This window comes from Terrapene carolina, unplaced genomic scaffold, assembly GCF_002925995.2.
Source record: "Terrapene carolina triunguis isolate 2854851 unplaced genomic scaffold, T_m_triunguis-2.0 Scaffold113, whole genome shotgun sequence".
NCBI classification, from domain to species: Eukaryota; Metazoa; Chordata; order Testudines; family Emydidae; genus Terrapene; species Terrapene triunguis.
In genome coordinates this window covers 7,326,725-7,353,200 of record NW_020664464.1, presented here as the reverse complement: position 1 = coordinate 7,353,200, position 26,476 = coordinate 7,326,725, and the positions used below count along the sequence as shown (strand labels likewise).

At 39.4% G+C, this 26,476-nt stretch overlaps 1 protein-coding gene across 2 annotated transcripts in view; it reads right to left on the bottom strand.

The window, feature by feature from the left end:
- TLE1 (TLE family member 1, transcriptional corepressor) overlaps positions 1 to 26,476 on the bottom strand; it is a 111,905-nt gene that overhangs the window by 70,792 nt on the left and 14,637 nt on the right. The window contains exons 5-6 of one of the 2 annotated variants that reach the window (XM_024193152.1): positions 19,356 to 19,418; positions 18,263 to 18,367 (exon numbers count right to left, since the gene is read on the bottom strand). In XM_024193152.1, the coding sequence (XP_024048920.1) occupies positions 18,263 to 18,367; positions 19,356 to 19,418 (168 nt within the window). The remainder of the gene's footprint in view (positions 1 to 18,262; positions 18,368 to 19,355; positions 19,419 to 26,476) is intronic. The other variant, XM_024193154.1, reaches the window with a different exon arrangement.

Here is a 26,476-nt window from a genome sequence, read left to right as displayed (position 1 = left end):
TCAGTAGCTGTAAAGGTTTGGTGAAAGCATTTCAGAGTATATCAATATTATCAAAACTGAATTTGTTTGTTATCAGCCATCTGTTCCTGCATCCATTCATAAAGGTGCCAGGCATGCATTTTATTGGGAAAAATCAAGAGTAGGGTATTCCTCCTTAGACCACAATCACTCATTTCACCTGCTGTACACTCTGAAGTGCTTTCACCAAACCTTCAAAGCAGCAGCAATGGGGAAAACACTTTCTCCAGTACAACTGCAGAAGAATCCTACATGATCCTTTACAGAACTGATCTTGGTCAGTGTTGTGTCAGCAACTAGGAGAGGGACAGACCTTGGCTTATTTGTAAGGACTCTCCGTTATATAACTAACTATCTGCAGAATGATTAGAAATTGATAATTGCTATAAAATAAAGGGACTAAATTTGGTCTCTTGCACCACTGGAGCTGTTGCACTTGAGTGTGTCTGATTTGAATCTAGCTTCAATTAAAAACTTTATTTATATTCCAGCCATGCATAGCACTGAGAGTGCTATATGAAACACAGATGAAGACAATCCCAGCCCCAAAGAGCTCATGTTCTGTGTCCATTAGAAAAAACTCAGTTACTAAGGGTATGGCTACACTATGCATCTTTTAGAGACATCTGTGCCGCTACAGCCGTGCCGCTACAGCCGTGCCGCATAGCTGCTGTTTGTCGGCAGGAGAGAGCGCTTCTGCTGACAAAGCGCTGTTCACACAGGCGCTTTTCATCGGTAAAACTTTTATCATTCAGGGCATGTTTTTTTTTTTTTAAACACCCCTGAACGACAAAAATTTTGCCGACAAAGTGCCAGCGTAGACAAAGCCTAAGATATCTTAGTGCTCTTCCCCAGCACCCACTCCAAACAGAGAGCCTATGCTGTCTGCAATGGGGAAAATGAAAAGAGGGAGCAGGAGAATGGATAACAGCAACAATCAGAGGACATATTTACAAAGTAGGCATTCACCGCTTTAGATGATGGCAACAATTATATTATGCATATAATCACCTTCCTGTCACTTCAGAGATACTAATGCCTTCTCTGTCTCTTTTTAAGAGCTCAGCAATAGTGAGCCATAAAACTGAAAAAGTTGATCGAGTATCACGGTCTGCTAGGCATGCTCATTAGCACTTAATTAAAATCTAGACACCTGCCATAAGAAATGTGCTCAAAAGGATGAGTAACAGGTCTGTCTTACCACCAATTACTATCATTACTTGCAGAGCAAGAGCTGTGTCCGGTTTCGGGGGGGGGGGGGGGGGGGGGGCGGGGAGAAGAGATTGCAATGATGCATGCACAAGCAATTGTATTGTGGTAATTAACCACAGTATTGATTTAAAAATAATCTCTAATTGAACCAGAACTGCTTTGTTACAACCACCTCTCCCCGCCTCCCAAAATCCATTTAATATTGACAAAAGAACAATTCAGTTTATCATTTGAAAGCTGATTCAAACAGCATTTTATTTCCTCAAAACTTCTGTCCCAATTTCCCCTCACCATCAAAAACAGCCCAAAAGACCAAGTATTAAAAAACTCAGTTATCCTATTAGAGGGCAATATTTCACTGGTCCTCTGGTTTGGAATAAGGGTGTTGTCAAAGTTCAACTCTAGTCATTAAGAAAGATAGTTTTGTTTAAAGCATGGGACTGCGACCAAGTAAATCTAGGTCCAATCCCTAGCTCTGTCAGGGGTTTCCTGAGATATACTGGCCAAGCTTAATCTCTGTGCATTAGTTCCCCATCTGCAAAATGGTGATACTTCTTCCTTTCTTTAACTCCTCATCTACTCTATTTAAATTGTAAGCTTTTTATACATCTATATCAGGGATCGGCAACCTTTGGCACGCAGCTCGCCTGGGAAAGCACCCTGGCAGGCCGGGGCCGTTTGTTTACCTGCCGCATCCGCAGGTTCGGCCGATCGCGGCTCCCACTGGCCGCGGTTCGCCGTCCCAGGCCAATGGGGGCTGCGGGAAGCGGCAGCCAGCCTATCCCTCGGCCCGCACCGCTTCCCGCAGCCCCCATTGGCCTGGGACGGCGAACCGCGGCCAGTGGGAGCCGCAATCGACCGAACCTGCGGATGCGGCAGATAAACAAACGGGCCCGGCCCGCCAGGGTGCTTACCCCAGCAAGCTGTGTGCCAAAGATTGCCGATCCCTGATCTATATAGTGTGATTTCTTAAGTGTCTAAATACCCATGGCCTACTTAAATTCTCCTGTAGTTTTACATTTCCAATGTTCTTGCATTCTTCAACTGCTGTGTAGTACGTTGTATGCTACCAAAACAGAGGCTATGTTTCAAATTCTGAGGCAATTGCATTTCTGTGGAGGAGATGATTTTATATATAAATAAAATCAACCAATCAAGGGCCACATTCCACCAAATTTACCAGAGTAACTTCACTGGGCCACATTACTAAGGGTTGCAGAGCAAGACTCCACGTTTGTAATAAGATTTAGAATCCTTTGCTTTGAAAAGTGCTATTTAAGTCTAGATTATTCATATCTATTAAACACAGAGGTTCTAATGATTCAAACCACTAATATTTCTCTTATGGTTAGCACGTCAAACTTCTTTATAAGTCTGCAGAGATGTGTCCCATTAGCATATGATTGTACTTACCCATACAGACTGATCTAGCCTGGAGTTCCTATGTCTATATCTTACGTACTTATTTGGCTCCCACCAGTCGTACCTCACACTCTAATGTATTTATCCTTACTACACCGTGAGATAGGGAAGTACTGTTACCCCTATTTTATAGACAGGAAGCTGAGGTAAGGCAAGACCTGGGCCAAGATTGATAAAGATCCTTAGACACTGACATTTTCAAAGCCACCACTGAGCTGCCACCTAATGCTGTAGGCACCAGTTGGCATTTGCAAAGCCACCTAAGCCCTGACACAATCCCACAGCTAACAAGCTATTTGGAGCAATACCTCAAGTCAAAGCTACAGAGGCCCTGAAGCTTTGCAGGGGAAGCACTTCTCTCTTTAGCACAACCCAGTACTGAAGGCATGCTCTGAGTATGGACAGGAACCGTCAGACCCCGCAGAAGTAAGGCCAGATGCAGGCCATTGATAGCAGAAGGGGGCCAGTACAGCACAGCCAGCACAAGACACATGGGGACAAGCTAGGATGTATGCATGTGTGTCTTCCCTCTCTCTCCTGGGGATTAGGGCACTCACCCAGGATGTGGGAGACCAGGGTTCAAGTCCCTGCTCCAAATCAGGCCTGGGTTTCCCACATGTGCAGTGAATGTCCTAATCCCTGGCCTACTAGCTATTGTGGGGACTCTCTTATTGTAAAAACTGTTAAATGTGTCTGTTTTGTGCAAATGGTTTTGGCTGCTAGCTCATGGGCTACCTAAACAGTTGACCTGGGTCAGGCACCTAACTGCTGGACAGGGTTCATGACTGATCCCAAGCACAGGGAAGCATTTATCTCCAGCCTGTGAGCCAGGCACATAAGCCTCTCCCCACCCCCTTCCCCAGCATTTCACTGCTGACTAACTTAGGTGGCTTCCCATCAGCTGACTTCTGAAGATTTCTTTCTTAGGCATCTCTCTCTCTCCTCATGCACTGTATAGGGAGTGTGGGCACACAGCTTGGGGCATAGGGCACCTATCGGTTAGGTGTTGAGTGGAGGAACAGCCAAGTAACTTTGAGGATCTGGTCCTAAAGTGACTTGCCCACGGTCACACAGGAAGTCTGTAGTGGAGTAGGGAATTTAATCCAGGGCTCCCAAGGCGAGCAATCTTTGCCAGTATCCCATTCGCCTCTCTACACAGTTATTACATTAGGTTTCTAAGGATTTGTCTAAGCGAACACTTAGGGCTTGTCTACACTGGCAATTAACAGAGCTGAAACTTTCTCGCTCCGGGGTGTGAAAAAACACCCCCCTGAGCGCAGCAAGTTGCAGTGCTGTAAAGCGCCAGTGTAAACAGTGCCCCAGCGCTGGGAGCTACACCCCTCATTGAGGTGGGTTTTTTTTTTTTTTATAACTGCGGCACGAGCATACAAGGCATGTTAAAGTGCTGCCGTGGCAGCACTGCCCCAGCAGCGCTTTAACATTGCCAGTGTAGACTAGCCCTTACTGCACAGCACACTAGTGGGGGCAGATTTACGCCCCATCTTGCTGTTCACTTAGACAAGCCCTAAGCTATCAGTCATCCTCTTCCTGTCCAGATCCCACATTCCTCTACAACACTCTTCCCCCCTACACCCACCTCCTGGCTTCTTCCATCACTCCCCTCTTTTCCCAGGTCCTGACAATGTAAAAAAATTGAGGTATTCCATGCCATTTTCTAGTAAGTTCTTTGTTCTGCCTCCCTGCCAAGCAGAGGCAGAAGCAGCAGTTCCACCCCTCCGCAAGTACTGCAGTACTAAGGGAAGAGCTCCCAAACTAGTAGTCTCTCTCACTTGTGCATACATAACAAGGTGGAGATCTCCCCAGCAGTAGTCTCTCCTCACTTGTTCTTCCTCAGCTCCTCTATGCAATTTGATATAAGGTATGTACAAAGCATCAATCACCTTAATATCTTGCCATTGGACAAAAAAAATAAAGGGCAGGAGATGCAGAAAAAGCAGTCGTTGCTTTCACCTTCTGGGGCTCAGTCACTTGTAACTGAAGCATATTTAGTTTCTAGGCAAGTGGCTGAGCCCCAGAAGATCTATGTCTTGTGCCCCTTATTTATCATGTGTAGTGTCTAGATATTAAGGTGACTAATGCTGTATACGTTCCTTATCTATGCTGCATCAAGGAGCTGAGATAGAGCAAGTGGGGAGGGGGGGTGGGAAGACTACCATCTCGGGAGAGCTCCACCTTGTCACATATGCACACATTATATAAAGACAGTACAGTTGATTATACATGCCACTCCTATACCTTTACACACTCCTCGTAGTTCCTAGGATTGCAAGTAGGCTTTTTCAAAAACATGCATTTTGAACCAAGCTCTGAAAATGGTTATAGGTAGTACATACTCTGTTCTTCCTATAGGGTGATCCACAGCCCACCACTAAAAAGGTCCTAAACTACAGATCCTGCTAGTCTCATTATGGGCAGATGTAGCTTCTGTGTCCCTGCTTTGATCAGCAGTCTAGAGTGAGGGTGTGGAGGGGAAAAACCAGCAGCCAGGGTCTTAGAAATGAACAGGCACAGAGGTTACCTGATTGGGCTGAGACCAGGTTACAGACTCACAAAAGGTGAAGTATGCTCAACAGTCTGGACATGGGGTAGATGCAGACTTTTAAGCTGGGATTTGTCCTCCTGCAGTCAGGCCCTGGTGCAAGTAGAATTTGCAGGGCTATCTCCCAAGCCACAGATCAACAGCTACCAAACAGCAAAGCTAGTGCAGACAGTTTCACCACCCAAGCAGAAGCCTGACCCATATTCTCAATGCCTATTATGTACAGAGTGGTAACGTCAGACTACCCTGGTGAAACTCAAGATGAGTAGGAGAGAGATAATTAGTGCTATTGCCAGATTTAATCTCAAAAACTAAAGCTCCCTCCTACACAGCCACAAGTCTTTCTGCCACCTTCTTTTGTGCTAGTTGAAGTTCTATGCCATCTCTACTGCAACCCTAGAAATCTGGACTATGAGCAAAAATATTATATCCAGATGGTTTCCCCCAATAATAAGTACATCTAATCAAATCGGGGGATGGGGACACACAACTATGAAGAACGTATATGAGCATATGAAATATTTATTCTATGTAAGTTCTTATACTGTCCTCATCAGTATAGTGTCTGACCACCTTCCAGTGTCGTATTAAGTGATGTAACTAATATCTGTTACATGGTATTCATTCTCACATAGTTTCCCTAGGGGAGGAAGTGCATCTGTATTGTAATGCTGTGTTTGGTTTTTGTGTTTTATGTACATGCTGCTGCGTGTTTCCATTAGAGAATGCAAGGTCAAAGATGTGCAACATGCACTCTGAGCAGAAAGTCATACTGTTTGTAAATACGTTTGTAAATTGCAAATTAAAACAGGCACACCTACACTGAGTTTGGAGGAAGTAATGGCACTTTCCTAGAGAACAAACTGAGCTTAGTTTGAGTGGTTATACAAGTTTTATCTAAATTTACCCCAATTCCCACCCTAATTCCTGTAACTCAACCTCTCTCAGGTCATAAGGACAGAATACACATTGCAAAATGTAAACTGTCTCAGACATATGTTTCTTCCAGCAGCCATTAATGTCTCTTACCATACAAAAGGCTACGAAAAAAGGCTATGTCATTGCATCTCACATACTGAACTGGTCCCAGAATGAACAGGGTCATAACTAAGAAAGCTAGACTTTTCTGCACACCCTCCTGTTAGCAATTGGTGCTGAAATTAAAAGGGAAGGAAGAAGTGCATTCCCATACTTCAAAGCTGCACTGAGATAGATAGCTGAGTGAAAACACCCCCGCCTTTATAGTCCTATTTCCCACTTCCATCTTTACATCAGTCCTAGTGAGCATGGAGTCCAAAGGACTTTTGGCCCTCCAGGATTCTGCTACCTATGGAGAATGATGGGAGCGGTTCTGAAAGTGTTCTAACACCTGTGATTACTTGCTTGTCTATGTAATCATTTTTCAGGAAGTCTCTGACTCTGCACTACTACTAGGGCAGCTCCATTGATGGTGGCAGGATTCTAGTACTAACACAGAAAAGACTATTATTTCTACCACCATGTCACAGCTACTAGCTCTAAGCATGTCCATACAACACAGTGGTAAAGGCACTTATGCCCTTCCCGCATTAGCGCTATTTCCATTGTTACTACCACTGGAGCTGTCCCAGTGGTACTGAAAAGGTGGGAGATTTCCTGAAGCATGCTTGGGTAAGCACAGACACTGTTTAAAGCCTTGAAATACTGTTCTTGCTAGAAAGAGATTTTTCCAAATTCAGCCAAAACAGAAAGTCTGTCCAGCTTTCTGAGGGGGCAGAAAGACAGAAGGCAAACGTTTATTGCTACACTCAGCCTCACTGCCTCTTCATCCCCATGTGCACTAGTGTTGCCTTGTTTAAATGTAAGCACCTAATTTTAAAAAACCCACAGCTTTGGAAACTCATGATAGCTAAGACAATCTCAGGGTTTTCTTGGACTCAATATACCTGAACGGTAATAAAAGCAGCAGTGGCTAGGAACACCTTTTCAGCTCCAGCTAGCTCAAAAATGGTCACCACTCTTCAAGGATACATAGCTAGTCACATAACATACATTTCTGTCACCTCAAGGTTAAACCCACTGATTTTGGGGCTATTCTTGAAGGCCACTTTGGGTCTCCAGCTGGAGCTGTATACAGCTGCTTACCCTTTAGGAAGCACAGTCCAAAAGAAATCACGCTCTTAGAATCATAGAATATGATGGGTTGGAAGGGGCCTCAGGAGGTCATCTAGTCCAACCCCCTGCTCAAAGCAGGACCAATCCCCAACTCAATCCCCAAATGGCCCCCTCAAGGATTGAACTCACAACCCTGAGTTTAGCAGGCCAATGCTCAAACCATCTAGTTGCTCACTGAAAAGCATATTAGCAGCCAGGAAAGTTGTAGCCACCTCATAAGATACAGCGGGCCTAAGCACTATTGCCCCTTATCTGTACTTTCACAGCCACACTTAAAGGAAAAATGTTTCAGCTAGAGACCTAGAGTGCTTAAGGTAGTCTGGGGGAAAAGAGTGTCCTGTGGTGCCCTGGAGTACAGTCTTGATTAGCATAAAGAACTTTGTCAAGTGTATACCAAAACAAAGCCCAATACTAGTATAAGTGTGTAAAAAGGCCCACATTAAGGACCATTATCCCAGGCTTTCCAATGACAGCAGATGCTGAATGTCCCTCAAATGTATCTTTTGGACACCATACACTTTCATCCTGGGTTATTCCAATGAGAGACAGTCAGCAGAGAAGAGTACATTTTCCCCAATCATTGTCATGTGTTCTTTTTTTGAACTATCTAACCACGGTATCCATGAGGCTGGGGTGTTTGTCCATGAAGCTGTCAAATTAGTTGGATTTCTATGTTCAATAATACAATAACCCAATTGTTGGTTAGTTTCTCCCTATCTGAGTTCATTTGTGAAAAGTGAAAAAAGTTAGCTGCTACCTTCATTGCTTAAATTTTCATCTAATTCCTTTAGAACTAGGATGGATTAAAAATAATTCCCCCCTCCCCTCAATCTTACTTAAACCTGATTTTTTATTTAAATATTTGTTGTTTTTTTTAAGATCTTTTTTCAACTAGCTTTGAAATTGACAACTTACGTTAAGGTCCAACCTTATTAAAATCATTTAATTTAAATACAAAAATAATATTAAGCAGTACATGTTTGCTGCTAAGTTTTAAAGGAAGTCAAACCACTGAACTGGTGGAAGTCAGTGGTTAAGCACCTGGAACCAAAGAGTTCACTGATGTGCAAAACCTGTTTTTGACAGCAGTAGCCTTTCCTGAAAATGGAGAGAGAATATTTTCTTAATTTCAGTTTATTCAACTAGCTCAGTTCAATGACTAGTTCATTCAAAGTTAAGAAAGCAACTGGAAGTTGAAGAAGTGGAAAATCTTGGTGTCCTCTTTCAATCTATAAATAAAAATTAAGTGTGAGGGTGAGATCTACTAGTTTTAAAATCCTGAAGGACACAGGGACCAGAAAACCAGTTCAATTAACTACAGATAATACTTCCTTTTTTAAATAAATCCATTAGTTCTAAATGCAAGACATGTTCTGAAAACAAAACAAAACAAAAAAATCAAGGCACCTTTAAGGTAACTTTATTTAATAAAATTTGAAATGCTAGTTTTGTTCATTTAATTGCATTCCCATCTGAAGAGACTGACAAATCACAAATAAAAATTCATCTAGTGAATAAGACATGCATTATTCATCTTTTTTACTATAACAAAAAAATGTAAACATTAAGAATCTAAATAAATGTAAGTTAAGCTGTACAACTGCATAAATTTAGTGTAAAGGCTGTTATCTAATAGCAGATCAATGTATTTTAATGATCACCAACCAATGCAAATCAACCTTTGTTTATAAAATACTCTTTTGCATTTGTGCTTTTTAATTAAAATTTAAATCAAGTTTTCTTGTTTGCTGATTTAAATCATGATTAAAAATTAGTGACTTAAAATAACTTTGATTTAACTCAATCCACCGTTTTGAACTGTCTGTACTTATTTCAGTTCCTTTACTTCCTCTTTCTTTCTAGGCTCAGATTTTATTTGTTGGGATTTGAAGCTATAGTATGCCACAGGAAAACAAACAGGAAAGTGCACATTGCTGTATCTACAGCTAGACAGCTGAGAATGAAATCTGTAGCTCTGCACAAGTTATTTGAAAGATCTCCATTATGTGAACAAGTTATAGTGCCCTGTGTGGGGGAAAAGAATGTCTCTTCAAAACAAGGGAATAGTGTCTTCAACAAACCTGTTCTATTTATAAACTACACAAAATGTGACCGGGCTAAGAGATTTAAGTCTACAGAGGGGTAGTATTGGCAAAACTATCTAAACCTACAAATTTCATACATATAGCTCATGAGTGATAATGGGACTTAGCTATTATTTAAAAGCCTAAATGTCTCAGGGGTAAAATCTTATTTCTCTTTCCTGCTTTCTTATAGACAAATGCATGAAAACAGGATCTTTATTGCTCTTGCCACTTATTTTGCCTTCCCACAAAATCATAATCCTGTTTGGCACCATTTGTTTCTGTGGAGATGACTGATGTTAAAACATAATGATGTCAAATTCCAAAAACGAAAATTAGTAAGTTTACCTTGTTTTAAAGCAAACGCCTTTCGTATGGAGACTAACCTTATACACCTCTACCCCGATATAATGCTGTCCTCAGGAGCCAAAAAATCTTACCGTGTTATATCGAATTTGCTTTGATCCACCGGAGTGCACAGCCCAGCCCCGCCCCCCCCGAGCACTGCTTTACTGCGTTATATCCGAATTCGTGTTATATCGGGTCGCGTTATATCGAGGTAGAGGTGTATTAGCAGAATGGCTTACGACTGTTCACATTTTCCCTATGAAATCAGCTAATGTTTCAGAGCTCCTGCCTTGTTCTTCAGTCAACCCATAATTTAAACTAATACTCAACTGCTCATCTCAAAAAAAAAAAAAAAAAAAAAACACTTTGTTAGTGTCCTTAAATTATCTCAAACTTGTTTGTCTGGGATGGGGGAGGTTAAGTAGGAAAATGAAACACTAGCTAAAAGCAACTCCCTCCCAGCTCACCCCTCCAAATTAATTCCAATTCTAAAACTAGTTCAACTCAGTGTGAAACAAGGGTGTCAAACTCACTCTGCAGAGGCATATATATATATATATATATATATATATACATATACACACACACACATACATAAATGAATTAAGACCCCCATCACACACACACTGCCTTGATCTACGAAGTTAGGGACACGAGACCCTCAACAGAACATCTAAGTGATAGGAATCTTTACTACTCCAAGGCCAAGAAGCAGAAGATTCAAAACTACTGCCATTTCTCTTCCTTTTCCATCCTCCTTTGTCAATCGTATCTTTCCTTATGTTCACATGATTTCTTCCATTATCTTCTTTGCAATCTTCCCCACCCCACATTTCAAGAGAATCTCAAACTATTCCCACTCTTACCCCTACATCAAAGCCCCAAAGAGGCTGTGTGTTCACTGGGGGGGGGGGGGGGGGTGTTTGTTGTAAAAAGTCCCTAGTGAAGGTGAGTGGACCAGATTCAAGGTTGACCTCGACTAGCTACACTGAGGTAAAGTCTGCCTGTGCCTGGTCTTAACTAGAATTTTACACCAAAGGTACCAATCTGTGTAAAACACAAGAGTTTTGGCAATGAAAACATAAGCCACAAGAAAGATGCTTCTGGTCATCTTCAGTAGACTTTAACTTGAGTCTATTGTCTACAAATTTGTTCATTAATCTCACATTAACTGGCAGAGGTTAGTGTGAACACTCCCCACACATTTGTTCTAGGAGGCAAACATTTGTTCTTCCCTTCAGTTCCCATGGATGAACACCCTTGGGTAAAGAACAAACATGTGTGGGGTGTCCACACCAGCCTCTACAAACAAATACCTCAGTTAAATCCAGATTTAAAAATAAATAAATAAAGTCTAATGAAGACTCATCCGGTGGGAGCAGATGATTTGCTGCTTCCTCCCTAGGCTTCTTATCAGATGGACTGCTCTGCTTGCTCCTGAATGCTTTTGTATCTCCCTCTTATGGTATCTCTAGATCTTATTCTTTTCATACACAGACTAGCATTACACTATTGTAACCCCTTATTTTATTTTAATACACTCTTCATTTTACTTTAAGGAAGTGGTTCTCAACCAGGGGTACACATACCTCTGGGGGTTTGCAGAGGTCTTCAGTGTGTACAGCAACTCATCTATATATTTGCGTAATTTTACAACAGGCTACATGAAAAGCACTAGTGAAGTCAGTACAAACTAAAATTTCATACGGACAATGACTTGTTTATACTGCTCTATACACTATATGAGTGTTTCTCAAACTGGAAATCATTATATATTTTATAATTCTATGGTAAAAATGAGAAAGTCAGCAATTTTTCAGTAATAGTGTGCTGTGACGCTTCTGTATTTTTATGTCCGATTTTGCAAGCAAGTAGTTTAAGTGAGGTGAAACTTGGGAATACTGTACTGCTTTTTCTCTCTTTCCTGAGCAGTCAGTAGGAGAAGGTACAGCAGCTCTTCCTCTTTCTAAACCTCTGGGAAGAATGCCTAGAAATCCAGCAACACCTAGGTTCTCTCCTCCCTCCCCTCTGGCTCGCAAAGGACAAGCCCAGGCCCAATGTCAGGAAGATGAAAGATCTTACTGTAGGGCTCCACAGTGCAGAGTATAACAGTGCACTTTTTGAAACAGTGGGGCTGAACAGGCCCACCCTCTGTATTTGTCACTCATCCAAATCTGAATAAGCACACTGGATGGGTTTTTCTGCTTAATATGATCAGCAGTTAAGCTTTCATTGAGTAATTATTTTAATTAAATTTTTAATACTTATAGTATATATAGTTATATAGCACTACAGGTGTGACAGACACTTGCACAAATAAGACATGGTCTTTGGCTCAAAGACCTTACAATAGTAGAAAAGAAAGGGAAATAAAATGAAGGAAGTTGGAACACACATGAGAGAGAAAGATTTTTTTTTTTTTTTTTTTTTTTTAAAGTGGCAGGAAGAATGGGGCTGAGGTCAGCATTGGTGGAACAAAAAAACCCAGGAAGGATAGAGCCTGGACTATTGGACCAAGGAGAACAGTACAAAGGGGAGAGGGTGAAGTACCATAAAGGGAAGTACACACGGTGGAGTGCAGGCTCTAGTTGGGAAAACATTTCTCTCATTTGCCAAGGGTGTCCCCAAACATTGAAGACAATACTACACTGGTTGACATTCAAAGAGCGTTCCTAACCATAAAGATCTAGAAACTAATCAAGCGGGTATATTCTGTAGTATCTTACTCCATCATGGAACTAGATTGTTACATCTGGACTGAACCTACAGGCTGGGCATCTGAAACCAGTTACCTAATCCACTTTGGGAGTGGTTTTGGGGATAGAGGAGCAGCCTTTAAACACACTTAAAGCATGTTTTTCTATGCAATATGTGCAATTTGTTCTGGAAATTGACAGGTCTAATGAATATTACTAGAATAAATCTGTCAGCACATGTGTACTGCTCTCAAAATTCTGCAACTAAAAGCAAAGAATAAATTTTTGTTGAGTCAACCACATAATCCTTGTAATTCTGCCCATCTCCATCTACATTTATTTGCAGGTTCAGTCATTACACCTCTAAAATATAACCAATGCAAGCATGTCAATACTGTTTTGAGATGCAGAGATGATTAGCTCAATTACACACCAGTCTAAAGATGAGTATTTTACCCTTTTTTGCTTTTTTAGATCGATGTAGAGGGACTTGAAAGTATTCTCCCTATACCTACTTGCTTTATAAAAGTTTTATCTAGGAGGAAGACTGATCAACAGAGAACTAGTGAAGTGGTGACAAGACAAAAGACAAAATAAAAGTTGTGCAATGGAGAGGGGAAGGGATTTTTAATTGGTTTAAAACCAAACACACTGTTCAATTTCACTGACTAATGTTTCGGATACTGACCATGCTGTCAACTCTTGCATAGAAGCACCATACACATCTCTCAGATCCTCCAGCAAAATCATGATTTCCAAATACACACAGGCATATTTAAGCCCCCTTTCAGGTCTTCTTTATACGTAAAAACCACATACACAATTATTAAAGGTCACCTTTAAATATTATTTGAAAGTGTTGCATTTATGTTCCTCATTGCTTGGGCTGTAGCACAGAGAGTATACATAATTGTTGCCATCTTGCAAGAACCTGTATTTTGAGAACTGCAATTAGCTTTGTGGCATGATTTTCCAGAAATGGGTGCTCACAACTTCAGTGGGGGGGAGGGGGCGGAAAAATCAGGTAATAAAATGTCGAAATGATGAATCTTGCCTCAGCTGTGATAACTAAAAGGAAACAGATTACTTGGTTCACAGTAAGAAATCCCACGTAATTTAAGGCAAAACAGCAAGTTTGTGTATGCACTTTTGTACATACTTAAAAACTATAAATATCTGAACAGCAAAGTTTTAGCTTGCTTCTTATAGGCTAGTACACTATGAAGGGTACCAAAAAGATGCATAAGTATCTTGCACTCAGCTTTCTTTTTACAGAAAACTATTAAGTCATTGCTCTTAAACCGCCGCCCCCCAAATATCACTTGGCACAAAATGCAGATCACTGCTGAGAAGGATCTAAAGTAATGCTACAGCTGCTTAGCTCTTCCCTTGCACAGAATTTTGCATTCATTTCTGTTCTAGTCTGTATTTCTATTTTATAACAAAACATACAGCCTAGTTATTTATAGGCTTTCCAAGGATTAACTACACACTCATAAGAATAAACCCTCAAGAGGTTAACCTCATCCTCTTAAGCTTCACACACTACCATCCCAGAGATAGCTGGCAACCACAGCCAAGGAGAGAAAAATAATTCAGCAGTTTGCTAATCCTTTAGCCAATCACCTCATGCAACAGTGGAGAGCTCTTTTGGAGGTCTACAACTCAATCTGTCTTGAAAAGTACTGTCAATCCAAAAAGATACATTTCACAGAACCATTAGCAACTAATGTCAAGCTAAGTATTCACGTCTGTATGCTACATTCTCTGTACTAAAATACCTTTCCAATTTACAGATCTGTAGTTCTAAATTAAGAATGTACACTTTATATAAATGACTGGATTTTATTAATGTTGCCCATATATAAATCTTGCAAAATTACGTTATTGCTGACAGTGGGATAGACTAATTATAACTGTCCCTTAGCTCCTCCTGGTGTGAGCTGATAGGCATCTTTGATTTTCCAGCTTGCTGCTTAATCATATCTAAAAAAAAAATCCCTTCAAGTTCTACCATGATAATCCACTTAATCCTTTCATGCCATGATCTGGATTCTCCCCAGCCCCCAAACAGACTTCAGGCAAAGCTCTGAAATCAGTGGTGCCAAGGAGTTAACAGGTGCACCTATCCTTTACAATCAAAACTTTTCATTTAAGTATCTAGCAAATCTACTACTTCACTCAATCGACTTTAGTGAAAAATAGTAATACAATGAACACTGACTGGTGTAATTCAAAAAATAACAGACATGTACAATGGCTGAACATGTACAGACAGCTACAATGGCTGAAAAGTAAAATACTTAGCTCAGCCAAACTAACATGTAGCGGCTTGACATGAGTAATTAGACAATCCCAATAACACATTTCAGTAACCATTAGTAAGGGGCTGTGAATGAGTGTGTGCACGAACACACATCTCACAATTGATCTTCCAACATCTAATTAAAGAAGTTAACACTACCTGAATTTTATTTTTACTCATTAAAGTTTCTGAATGCAACTCATTATTCCTCCAATCTAAATATACTTTTATATACACTGACTAAAAATTGCCTTTACATTAGGTAGATAATTCCCCTCCTCCCCCCCACAATATCTTGCAGTCCTGCTCTAAATTCAATTTTCTCAAGTAACTAAAGTAGTAGTGTGTTTGTATTTTAAAAGTGGCCTATCAAGAAACAAGTCTTAAGGCTTCTCTACACTTAAAATACTACAGTGTCACAACTGTGATGCTGTAGTGCTTCAACTGTAGACACTACCTGGGCTGATGGGAGGGATTCTCCCCGAGAGGTGATATCTAGGTTAATGAAAGAATTCTTCTGTCGACCAAGTGCTGCCTACAAAGGGACTTAAGTCGGTTTAACTATGTTGCTCAACTGTGTGGATTTTCACACCCCCAAGCGACAGAGATCTAATTTTTTTTAGTGTCCACTAAATTACAAGGTTTGGTTTTGCTTCCCCTCCCCCCCCAACCCAATATGTGCACCCAATGGAAACATAAACTCAGTCTTGACTCTTTAATTTAGTTATTAATGAGGCAAGACTGAATTTGGAAACAATTATTTTGAATCATTATACCATGTCAGGGAATCACAATCCTTCTTTTAAAGAAGGAAAGAAAATCAGTGCTAAGACAGAAATGCCAAGAATGCAGATTTTACCAAGACAGGGAGAACACCTAACTGAACATCTGCTGAGAAAATGCTTAACTTTCTTCCCATCCCCAACATTTATGGTATAGAAATATCTTTAGCATTATGATGCCATAGGCTACTTGATTGTACCTTATACCGTTGGAGAATGCTTCGGCCTATTTGCATTTTAAAGAAGTCTTTCATGATCTTTCACACTCATAATAGATGTCTAAACCGTTAAATTACTATTTCTTTTCTTAGCCTGAAAGACACTGCAGTTTAAGAGTATGGCCCCTCTATTGTTCTTTACACTAAGTCGGGTCCCTGAACAATACGGACAGCTGCTATCAAACTGGGCTGTGTTTACTTTCAGTGCAGCTGCTGATTGTAGGAATAGCCAGCCTCCTGATGCCTCCTCCCCTCTGGGGAGACAGGTTGACACACTGCATGTTCAATGAAGGGGAGCAAAGGTCCACTGAATTGTCAACCCAATTTTATGCTACTCTGATTTTCCAGGATGCACACAATCCCTTTCAAACAAAATCAAGCATATGTCAGAGCATGAAACTTATTGTGCAGCATAGGATAATTATTGATCACCTAAAACTGTAAAAGATCACTTTGACATACATCTGATTTCTGGTATGCATAATACACAGATCTACATTGAAAATTAAAATACATTTGTGCTAACTACGTGTTTATTCCCTCATTCACAACATCTGAACTATGACAGCATTGTTGAGTACTCTTTCATAAAACAAATGGAAATGCTTCTACTGAAGGATCATTGGTAGTTTAAAATTAAAAAATTCTGAGATTTCTATTCATAAGATTAACATACCTCTCCCTACCTCCAAAAAACCCCTGCCTATAAAAGTCACAATTGTACGTTGTAGTTGTAGACCTAAGAGCAGAGAACTGAACAGTACACATTCAGCAAATGCCACTTGGGACAACACTATCATAGCGAGTTTGGGAAGACAAGTTTTGCTATACAGTAAATCTTCACTGTCAGGATAATTTCTTGGTCCAATGACAAAGATGTTTTAATGTTGTTGGGTTTTTTTTGTTTTTGTTTTTTAAACACTGTGCAAAAAAGTGTCCTACAAGTTTAGTCCACTATGAAAAGGACTTTTTATTCAGGATCTGCCCTCAGGGAAATTGTACACTTTTAAAACAACAAGAAAACACAACGCTATTAATCTTTGCTAGTCAAATATTATTCATACAGTATTCTTGTATATATATTTGATCTGATCTTCAAAATAAGGCAATTCATTATGCAAGCAAAGCACAGAGAAGACTGCGGACAAATAATACAGATGTAACTTTTATTAAACATGATTAGTGAATTAACTCAGTAACAGTCAAAATTTGAAAAAAAGGGAAAAACAGGGTTCCGATTTGAAGGGGGGGGTATGTTTATGCAAAGCTAATCTGTCAAGTGTAATAAAGCAGCTTGAATAAAATTTAAGCTGAAAATCCACTGAACCTCCCCATTTGAGGGAGGAAAAAGCTATTAAAAGGAAATGAAGGTCACCCTCCCAGTTTATTTCACCTAATTGACTGCCAATAGCTTACCACAGGCAAACCGACTGCAGATCTGCAATTGAGAAACTGATGAAAGGAGAGTTTTCAAGCTGAGGCTCATTCTTTTAATCCTCCCTCGCTCTTATGGGGTTTTTTTTTCCATCTCCAGTTGGGATGTAATTTTAAGCACAGATGGATTAACTGGTTCCATTGTCTGTAGACGTCATTGGACTATGGCACTGTTAATCCGTACAGCAGCATGTCTAATTATCATTACAAAGTGTCTGAGGGAACTATAAAGACCAGCAGGGCATCTTCTCACAAGCAATTAACATAAATTGATAAATGAGTAATTTGAATCTGCTCAAGGCGCTCACATATGAATAAAATCAGAAAGGACGGCTTCTTGTTTCGGCTACTTCTTTCACTTAGTCTGGAAGGGCAGAAAACATGAGATATATTCTAGACTTAGTGATGGGAGAAATGAACTCATGCAGTGGAAGGAATGCACGGTTCACAGAGTTCATTAATGCAAAACAAATGACTTGTGAATGACAACCAGTCACAAGAAAGTAGTATTAACTTATTTCAGCATAGTTAGAAGCACAAACTTGGTGAAAGGCTATTAGAACATTATGTCAGACAATTAATACTACTTCAAAAGCAAGAGAAGTTTCTTTTCATTAGCCTGCTACTTTAAAATTCATGAAAGATGCAGAAGAAAGGAAAAGGAAGAAGACTGAATAGTTGTACAGGTTCCAAAAACTCAAATGTCACAAAAAGCAGGAGGCAAAACAAAGGTAACTTAGATCAAGTAGCATACAATACCCATGATCAATAGATAATAAATCTTTCCCAAACTCCCTGGTCTTTCTTGCAGCAAAGGTTTTGATATAATATATGGGTGCAGGGAATGAAAAGACATTCTGTTACAAAATAAGCTGCTGTTAATTCTACCTCCTCTAAAATCTGAGTGAGCCAAGTCAAATAAGTTTGAGCAATAATATTAGGTATCAAAACAGAATTAGATATCAAAAAATTTTCAAGTTTATTTTAAAACTACCAAAGCAATAAGAAATGAAAGCTGGTTATACACACTGTAGGAGGTAGACCTGGAAGGCCACGTACCCCGATGATGGCATTTAGTTCAGCCATGGTCACTTGTTTGGCACGTTCTACTGCTTGGGCCACTTGCTGCTGATGCTATTTAAAAAAAAAAAAAAAGTTAAAATTTGTGTTATTAAGCTGTTGAACAGCTATACCAGCTTCTCCTCTTCCCACCTCATAAAAACACCAGTACATTAAAACCGAGACCAGTATGCACAGAAATAGTTTCTATATAGAAATCTGCACAGTAAGACAGAAGCCCAGGTTATCTATTATAGGTCATCTTATGCCAGTTAAGATGTAAAGTACTTGATTTGTTATTCATTGTTTAAGAGTGAGGCAAAAGTCATAAAGGTAACTTAAATGTTGGAAACTTTTAAAGAGAATATCTTCTAGTAACTAAATCATTAGTTTCCAACTGAGCTGAGAAGGTTCTGACAACTTTAAACTAGTGTCCATTTTACAAGTCATTTATAACTCCTGCATCCAATATAATGAACATAGTGTAGGTATCAACAAAAAGACTAGGCAGCTTCCTACATTTTTGCAACTATGAAGTATTTGAAAGTCTAATCCAAAGCTGGTTCCAATACTGAACAGAAGTAGTCTTTAATATGCTACAGTTGTAGTCAAGCAATGTTTTTATACCCTGGAACAACATTTTGTATTTGAGTTACCAACTGTGTGTTACCTACCTACCCAAAAATAATATCTGAATATTTTAGTATTGAAGGCCAACTTTCTTATTTACACAGAATTTAACACTTGACTATTAAGTAGAACTTAGTATTGTCATTAAAGATGAAAACAAAAAATTGGTTTTCTAGTCATTTTATAGTTTTTCCTGAAGAGAATTAATTTGAGGTTGAGCTATTGTCACCAGTTCCTCAGTTTAAACTCAGATGTTAGACCAAATTAGCGGGGGGGGGGGGGGGGGGGGGTAGTAAGAGGAGTTACACACTTCAGCTATAACAGATGTTCCTCACACTTGAGCCTTGTGATAAAATTAACGTCTTAAAACTAGCTAATTTGCAAACAGAGAAGCAACATAATTGCACTTTAACAGCTGAACAGTTTTACTTACTTCCTGAGACAAAAACGGGATAACTTGTGCACAAATAGTATTCAATCTCTTGGCGATTTCTGTCTATAGGAAAAAAAGGTAAATATTTTGGTTAAAACATGCATGAGATACGTTATCATATATCAGCTACTTTACAGGGTCATATATTAAGTGCAAGCATTGTAAAAAATTCATAAAGATGTCTAGTGAAAGTATAAATGATTACTAATAGGCTCCTAATCAGGCCATTGACCTAGTTCGTTACTCTAGGACATCTGCTATGTCTCAAGTACCTAATCTCTATATATTTAAGGAAAAATCTGGTCTTTATAAGTAGCTCATTAACAAGTAAAGGATTTGTTCAAATCCAACACAAGTTAAAGCCTTTTAAAAGGCAGATTTATTACTCAATTTACCAAGTTGCACAGAACAGTGTTCTACAAAAATGGCATGTGAAGCGAATATCCTTTCATGTGATTTTTTATCAGGTTCGGTGTTTAGACAATCCTTTTAGAGAGCAAGATGTATTGCCTGCCATGAAGAATTTACAATTTAAAAGTCAAGAAAAAAAAAAGAACAACAGTTCAAATAATGGAGAGGATGGAAAAGGTACAGCAGAAAGGATTACTGAAGAGGTGCATATGACATATGAAAGAGGAGAGGGTGTTTGGCAGGTAAGTAGAGGCGGGGAGCATGACAGAAGGGCATGAAGAATGTGACATGGACAAAAGGAGCAGGAAGCAACCGAGGACTGAGAGCTGAAAGAAATAGCAACAGACATGGAGGTGGGAAAATTTTTTGCAGGACCTTGAAAATGAAAACTGAGAAGGTGGTAAAAGCAGCATCCAATGAAGAAACTGATCTAATAGAGAAGGGATAGTGAAGATAGATTAGGAGTTTTTGAGACAGCAAGATAGAATCAGAAGTGTACACGAAATACCCAAGAGACAGGTGCAAAACAGGGAAGACTTGGCAGAGAGATTGATTTGGGAAACATCTATTTAGAAACAATTGAAATAATGGAGCAGATGAAGGAAGGAACAGAACCCTGAGGGCAAACATACAGGGGGCATGGCAAGGATAAGGAATCGCTGAAGCAGTGGATAACTTATCAGAACACGACTACAGAATTGTAAAACCCAAAGAAACAGCAGAGGAGAAAATGATCAGCTTCATTGAAGACAGTAGAGAACAGAGCTTAACAGGCAAATCTCAAATATTTCATTATCAATTTTGCAAGACTTCCATTAAAATGGCAAAGGGAAAGGATGTTTTTACCTTCCTTCTCAGACACAGCACAGTCTAGAGTTGAGCACGTGCCTGCTGAGGGACCAGGAAATCCCAAATTCTATTCCCAACTGTCACTGACATTCATTTTTTTTATTTACAGAATTTCAGACATTTATTTATACCTCACTACACACCTATTAGTGATCTAATAAGTGTCCTCCAACTTGCAGCATGTCCGTATCAAAACCAGGATTAGAAGAACCCAGATCCCCTGATTCCAATTGTACCCAATACACTCTACATCATCAACATGAATCTTCATCCCCCCAATAAATCACTAAACCCTACATCACTGTTTCCCCATTTATAAAATAAGAGCTAGGGTTAATAGAAGATAATGGTCTGTTGATAGCAAGGATTCCCCATCCATTTACCTGAAGTCAAATTCCAATATTATGGTGACTAGAGGAACTCTTACTCAAAGATCTTAGCTGCAGCCCACAGCTCAAGATTCTGATGTGAAGTCAACCACTGAACCTCCTCCTCGCCCCACCACCCTAATGGTCCTAGGAGCAGATTTTCTGCCCCATTCTGCTCCCTTTGCACCATCCAGGAAGAACAAGAGACTTGGAAGCCACCTGCAAGTTCCCTGCTGGGGATTCCCTGGGTGTAGGGTAGTGCCCAGCAGGTGCAGAACTAGTAGAATTGTCTGAACACTCCCCTCTCCACAACCCTTGGCAGGAAGGCTGGGGAAGGGGAATGCACCGAGCTTAGCATCCTAGAGAACTAAAGCCAGTGGATGCAAGTTAAAGTAGTCCGAGGGCCCTGTAGCCTGCATCAGAGCTGGAGCAGAGAATCAGGGACCAGAAGCCAGTTACTTGATAGCTGTTCCACTGAAGACTGGCACAACCAATAGTATTCCCCTTAACGTGAATTTCTTTTTTTTTTTTAAAGGGGTGAGAGGGTGGAAAGGAGGGAGGGGAACACAATTCCCTTTCCTTAGAGGAGGAAGAGGTGGTTGCTTCTCTGACCTTTCCTTCCCATTCCACAGGATGACAAGTGCCCAGAAACAGCTTTTTTATTTAAATAAACGTTGGAGTGGAGATCATTTTATTTGAATTCTTAGTCCAGGGGGACAGAGTCTGACAGGGGCCTTCAGTGCTAGTGCAATCCAAATAAAAAAAATTAATGAATAGCAACAGTAATATGGGAAAGCTGTTACATGTTTGTAGCAGTTTTAAAAGTGATCAAGCTATTGTTGCCCAGTTTGTGTATTATGTGCATTTTTCGTAAGTTTCACGTACGCAACTAACACTTACGTAGTTACCAAAACTCACTCTTTGCAGCATGTTCCCCACACACTAGCCCCTCCTGAGCTGGAGATCTGCCAGCAATTAGGATGCCAGTAGACTGCTGTGTAATGGGCTTGAATCCCCATGAGAGAGGAGTGGTAATATATAGTTCCTGATTGACTGAATGACCTAATTAAAATTAGGTCATAAATCCTTTGTTTTCAGGATGGGAGGAGATGAGTTCTAGTTTCAGGTGGAAAGCAGTTTTGGTCAGAAGAGCCTAAGTGAAGGTTCTCTGGCCTGTAATCCTTTACTATAACTGATTAGAGATTTCACTTTTGGGGGTTAGTTGTGTGTTTTTTAAAGCAAGATTTCTAAAATACTTGGTGTTTCATGGAAGTCTCACACTTGGAGGTTAGGCCCTCTGTTCATATACAGGGATTAAAAAAATTGAATGAAAAATGGTTCAAAGTCAGTAAAGCAAGACAACAGGACCACTGATAACTTTTTGTCCATGAAATTTAACATCCTTATGGAATTTTCTGATTTCTTTTCCCTAAAAAAACACTAAATGGGTCAGACAAATGTGAATCTCTTGATACTTGTGGAAAATAATCAGCCTTTTGACCTTGCATCACTGAAGTATTTGAGAATTAGTTTACATCTAATCTGCATTTCAGAATTTGTGGAACATTAAGATATTTACATAGTTCAATCAAAGAAGTTACCAGAGATATTTGTGACATGAAAAAAATGCATGAAAAAAATCAATAAAGGGTTTTTAGGGGGTTTTTAAATGCACTGCCTTCACTGTTCCCCTTCACTCTTAATTCTTGATAAATGTCACCTTTTACTATACATTGAAAGGTCAGTTGTTAAAACATGAGACAAGGTGGGTGAGGTAGTATCTTTTATTGGACCAACTTCTTCTCTTGGTGAGAAAGATGTTTGAGATAACAGAGCTCTTCACGTTGTTAAAAAATGGGCACTTACTACTTCAAAGGGGCACCATCAATTTAAAAAAATCTCATTTTCATTTTATGACGCTGGCCCTAGTATTGTAAAAGTTAACATTTATTACTACAGCTGAAAAAGAAATGTCTAATTTTCAACTTTACGTTGTTCATAGGATCAAACTATGGATAGAGAGCACCAATGCCTATCTCTTGCTAGCATAAGAGCAGCACCGAGGCAATGTTCTGATGATGCACACGCATACTTATTTCCCAAGGCCCTGCAAAAGTGTTTACTAGAATAACCACAACAGCAAACCTGAAACCGAAGAGTCAGCATATGAGTATGTGCACTGAGAGGAAGGGGACTGAAGAGATATTGCTCTTGGTCTCATCCAAAAGTCCCTTCTGAATTTAAACAATGGGGAAGCAAACCCCTTAACATTGTCTGGGTGTGGTTTGGGAGTTTTTTTGGTTGGTTTTAAGTTCACACCTCTACAAACCCCCTTGTTATTGAAGACCCTAGCAATCATGATTTATAAGTCTTCTGCAAACCCATTAGCAGTCTTTTGAGCCCCCCCATCGTCCTTCAACTCCCATGGACATGCCCCAAATATTAAGCGACGTAGGTATTTTGGTAGCAAAAAAATGGAACAGTAGGCTGATGACCCCATTTATTAGTCATGTCACCAAAATACCTGGAAATTGTTTTAGATCAGGGAACTAAAAGATGAATAGTTAATCCAGCTATGTAATATCATGCACAATGTAGCTTGCCTTCGCTGCCTACTGTATCACCTTTGCAACAAGGTTCATGAAAAAGTTGACTCCATATGTATAGAGTGAAATTCTCAAGGGTTGATAAATCAAAACAGATTTTCACCAGACTATGCCAAGTTTCAAGAATTTACTAACATAGGAAAAAACAATCACTGCCCATCACAGCTTTCACCATCCTTTCAATCCAACAAAACTTTGTTTTTAAAACGTATCTTCAGGAACATATAAAGCTTGGAAAGTTTAAGCTTGAAAGATGAAAATTATGACTAAACCATGTAACACCACATATATTGATGAGAAATAGTCATCATGTACATCTAGCTACAACACTCAATTCCTACAATACCCATAGATAATACCACAATATTTAACAGCTACATATATGTTTTTCTACTTTGACAACATTATTGTAACAATGACCTTCTATTCAGACTCGTGTACCTAATTAGTAATTTTCCTTTGCACCTGCCTCTAGGGACCTTTTAAAATACTGAAAGTTAGAAATTTCAGTTCAAAGAAAGACATTCTTCGAGTATCCACCAAAAATCCATCAGCAGCTATTAAAGGGATTATTTAATACCCAAACTACATCAAGATTTAATATCCAAACTACATCAGTTTCCTCTCTCAAGCACTGGAAACATGACTAGTGACCACAGAACACTTAACTTTGCCCTGGCTCCTCTGAAGTCTTCCATCCCCAACGGTTTAAAAAAAAAAAAAAAAAAAAAAAAAAAAAAAAAAAGTTGTTTCCGTAAACTTAGGCTACCTAGACGTATACAAGTAATGAGTTAGTTCAGTTTCTACATATTCACCTCCACCACGTTATTACCTTGTAAAGAATATTAGTTGCTCATTTAGCAATCCAGGAAAGAACACAAGTGTATTCTGTGTTCCTACAGGATTGCCAATTGTGAAAGTTTCAAATGCAGATCCAGACAGGATTACAGCCATTTAAATCCATCATTGCAAGAACAAACTCCCATCACAATTCTCCTAGAAAGAAATATGCTTGAAAAACAAAACTCAACTCCTTTAAGAGAGTTTGAATGGTTTAGTAATCATGACTTAAGTCATCAATTTTTGAGGCTTATAAAGATACATATTTATATTTAGTCATCTGGCAGTTGCTAAAAGTGTTCTTTTAACAGTTACTTGGGGGCAGTCTCCAATTTGATGCAGCTATTCTCAGATTGTTTTAACTGCCCTATGTATGCCTGAAGACCAACAATGGGCGGGGGGGGGGGGGGATTCATGCAGAAAGCTACTTGTGCACAGACATGAACACTAATTGCCCATGTTCTCTTTGGCTCACTGGCAAAGCAGACTGCAGAGGCCTGCATTGCATGTGAAAGCTCTTGTATCTGTATGGCAGCTCTTAGCAGAACATCTCAAGTGCCCTTAATTGTTTATGTTCTTAATGCAGAGCCTCTTGAATACATTCATTTTTAATAGCAGGCTTGAGTGTGAGGCCTATCAAAGAATGACAAAGCAACTCCATTCATTGGTTCTTGCTGTTGCAATGATGGTCTTTTGATTTATTTGCAAATGACAAGCTTGTCAGACCCCTGATTCAAGTGCTGCCCTCCTTTTTGAAGCATCATTAAAATTAACATGAAGGAATTCAGCTGCATTTTGCAAAGTGAAGCTGAGCCTGCAGTGTTGTCTTCATGTAATTTTTTTGCCTTGGTTCCTTCTAATTAATGACAAATGTTTTGACCTAACTGTTGCTAAGCATAAGTGTTTGTATTTTTAATATGTCATTTTGCTATAGTTGCATTCTTGACATAAATGACAAAAAACAAAGCAGCCATGCTTATTCCTAAATAAGATTCTGTCATACAGATCTTTTTAAGCACTTATGAAAGCAGTGTTTGTACCAACAATATTTATTTATTCCATAAAAGAATGATTAATACTAATAAAATATTTCACAAATGTCTGATCCAGCAGATGATTTTGTATTCTAAAATACAACCTGCAAACAACTTTTTTGTTTTTAAAATGCAGAATATGGAAACCACGCTGAAACCAATCTTTTCTTTAGGAAGCTGATAGTTTTTGCTTTGGAAGTGAGAAAGGAAAAAGTGCAATGTAATCTTAAAAGACATCACCCCCATATTAGGCCTTAGCTACACAAGAAAAATACTTCAACAAGTTCTCACCATTACTACCACTAGCTCATCTTTGCTAGTAATGTTGGAAGAAGACCTAGCACAGAGGGCACACCAGGCATTTTGACATAGTATTTCACAAGTCTCCTCTGACTGGGGCAAGTCAACCTATAATATAAGGCACGTGGCCTTTTTACACTAGGGCCCCCAATATAGGTAACACTGTAGGAACTAACCATATGTTAACAATGCAGTAATTTTATTTATTAAGAGTATTCTACAAGTGTAGATAGGGTGTAAGCGTCCTTAGCGACAAGGATCCATAAAAACCACCTCTAGCCCTGTAAATGATATATCAGATCTGAACCAACTTTATCTTAAATCATATATTTGGAATATTTAATAAGGCGTGTTAAATATTGTGGTTCAATACCATTATCTGTTTTCAAAAGGCACCTCAAAACTTAAGAGCCCAAATTGGAAAGAAAAAAAAAAATTAGCAGCATATCATGTAGAAACAGTGTGGTTAGTGCACTTTGTTAAAAGAGAAGTCTGCCCCCACAGATCTGAAAATAGCACTTTGTAGGTCACAAAACTAGATCAAGATATGAAAGCATTCAGTCTGATTCTGGTGTATGTTAAGCTTGTGAGAGCAGGATTTTGCATGCCACATTTGTGGCCTTTTAACCTCCTTATAATTATTCAGTTTTGTATGCCACATTTCATATCCATTTTAGAATGCTAGATAATGTGGAGAACAGTTTAAGAGGGAG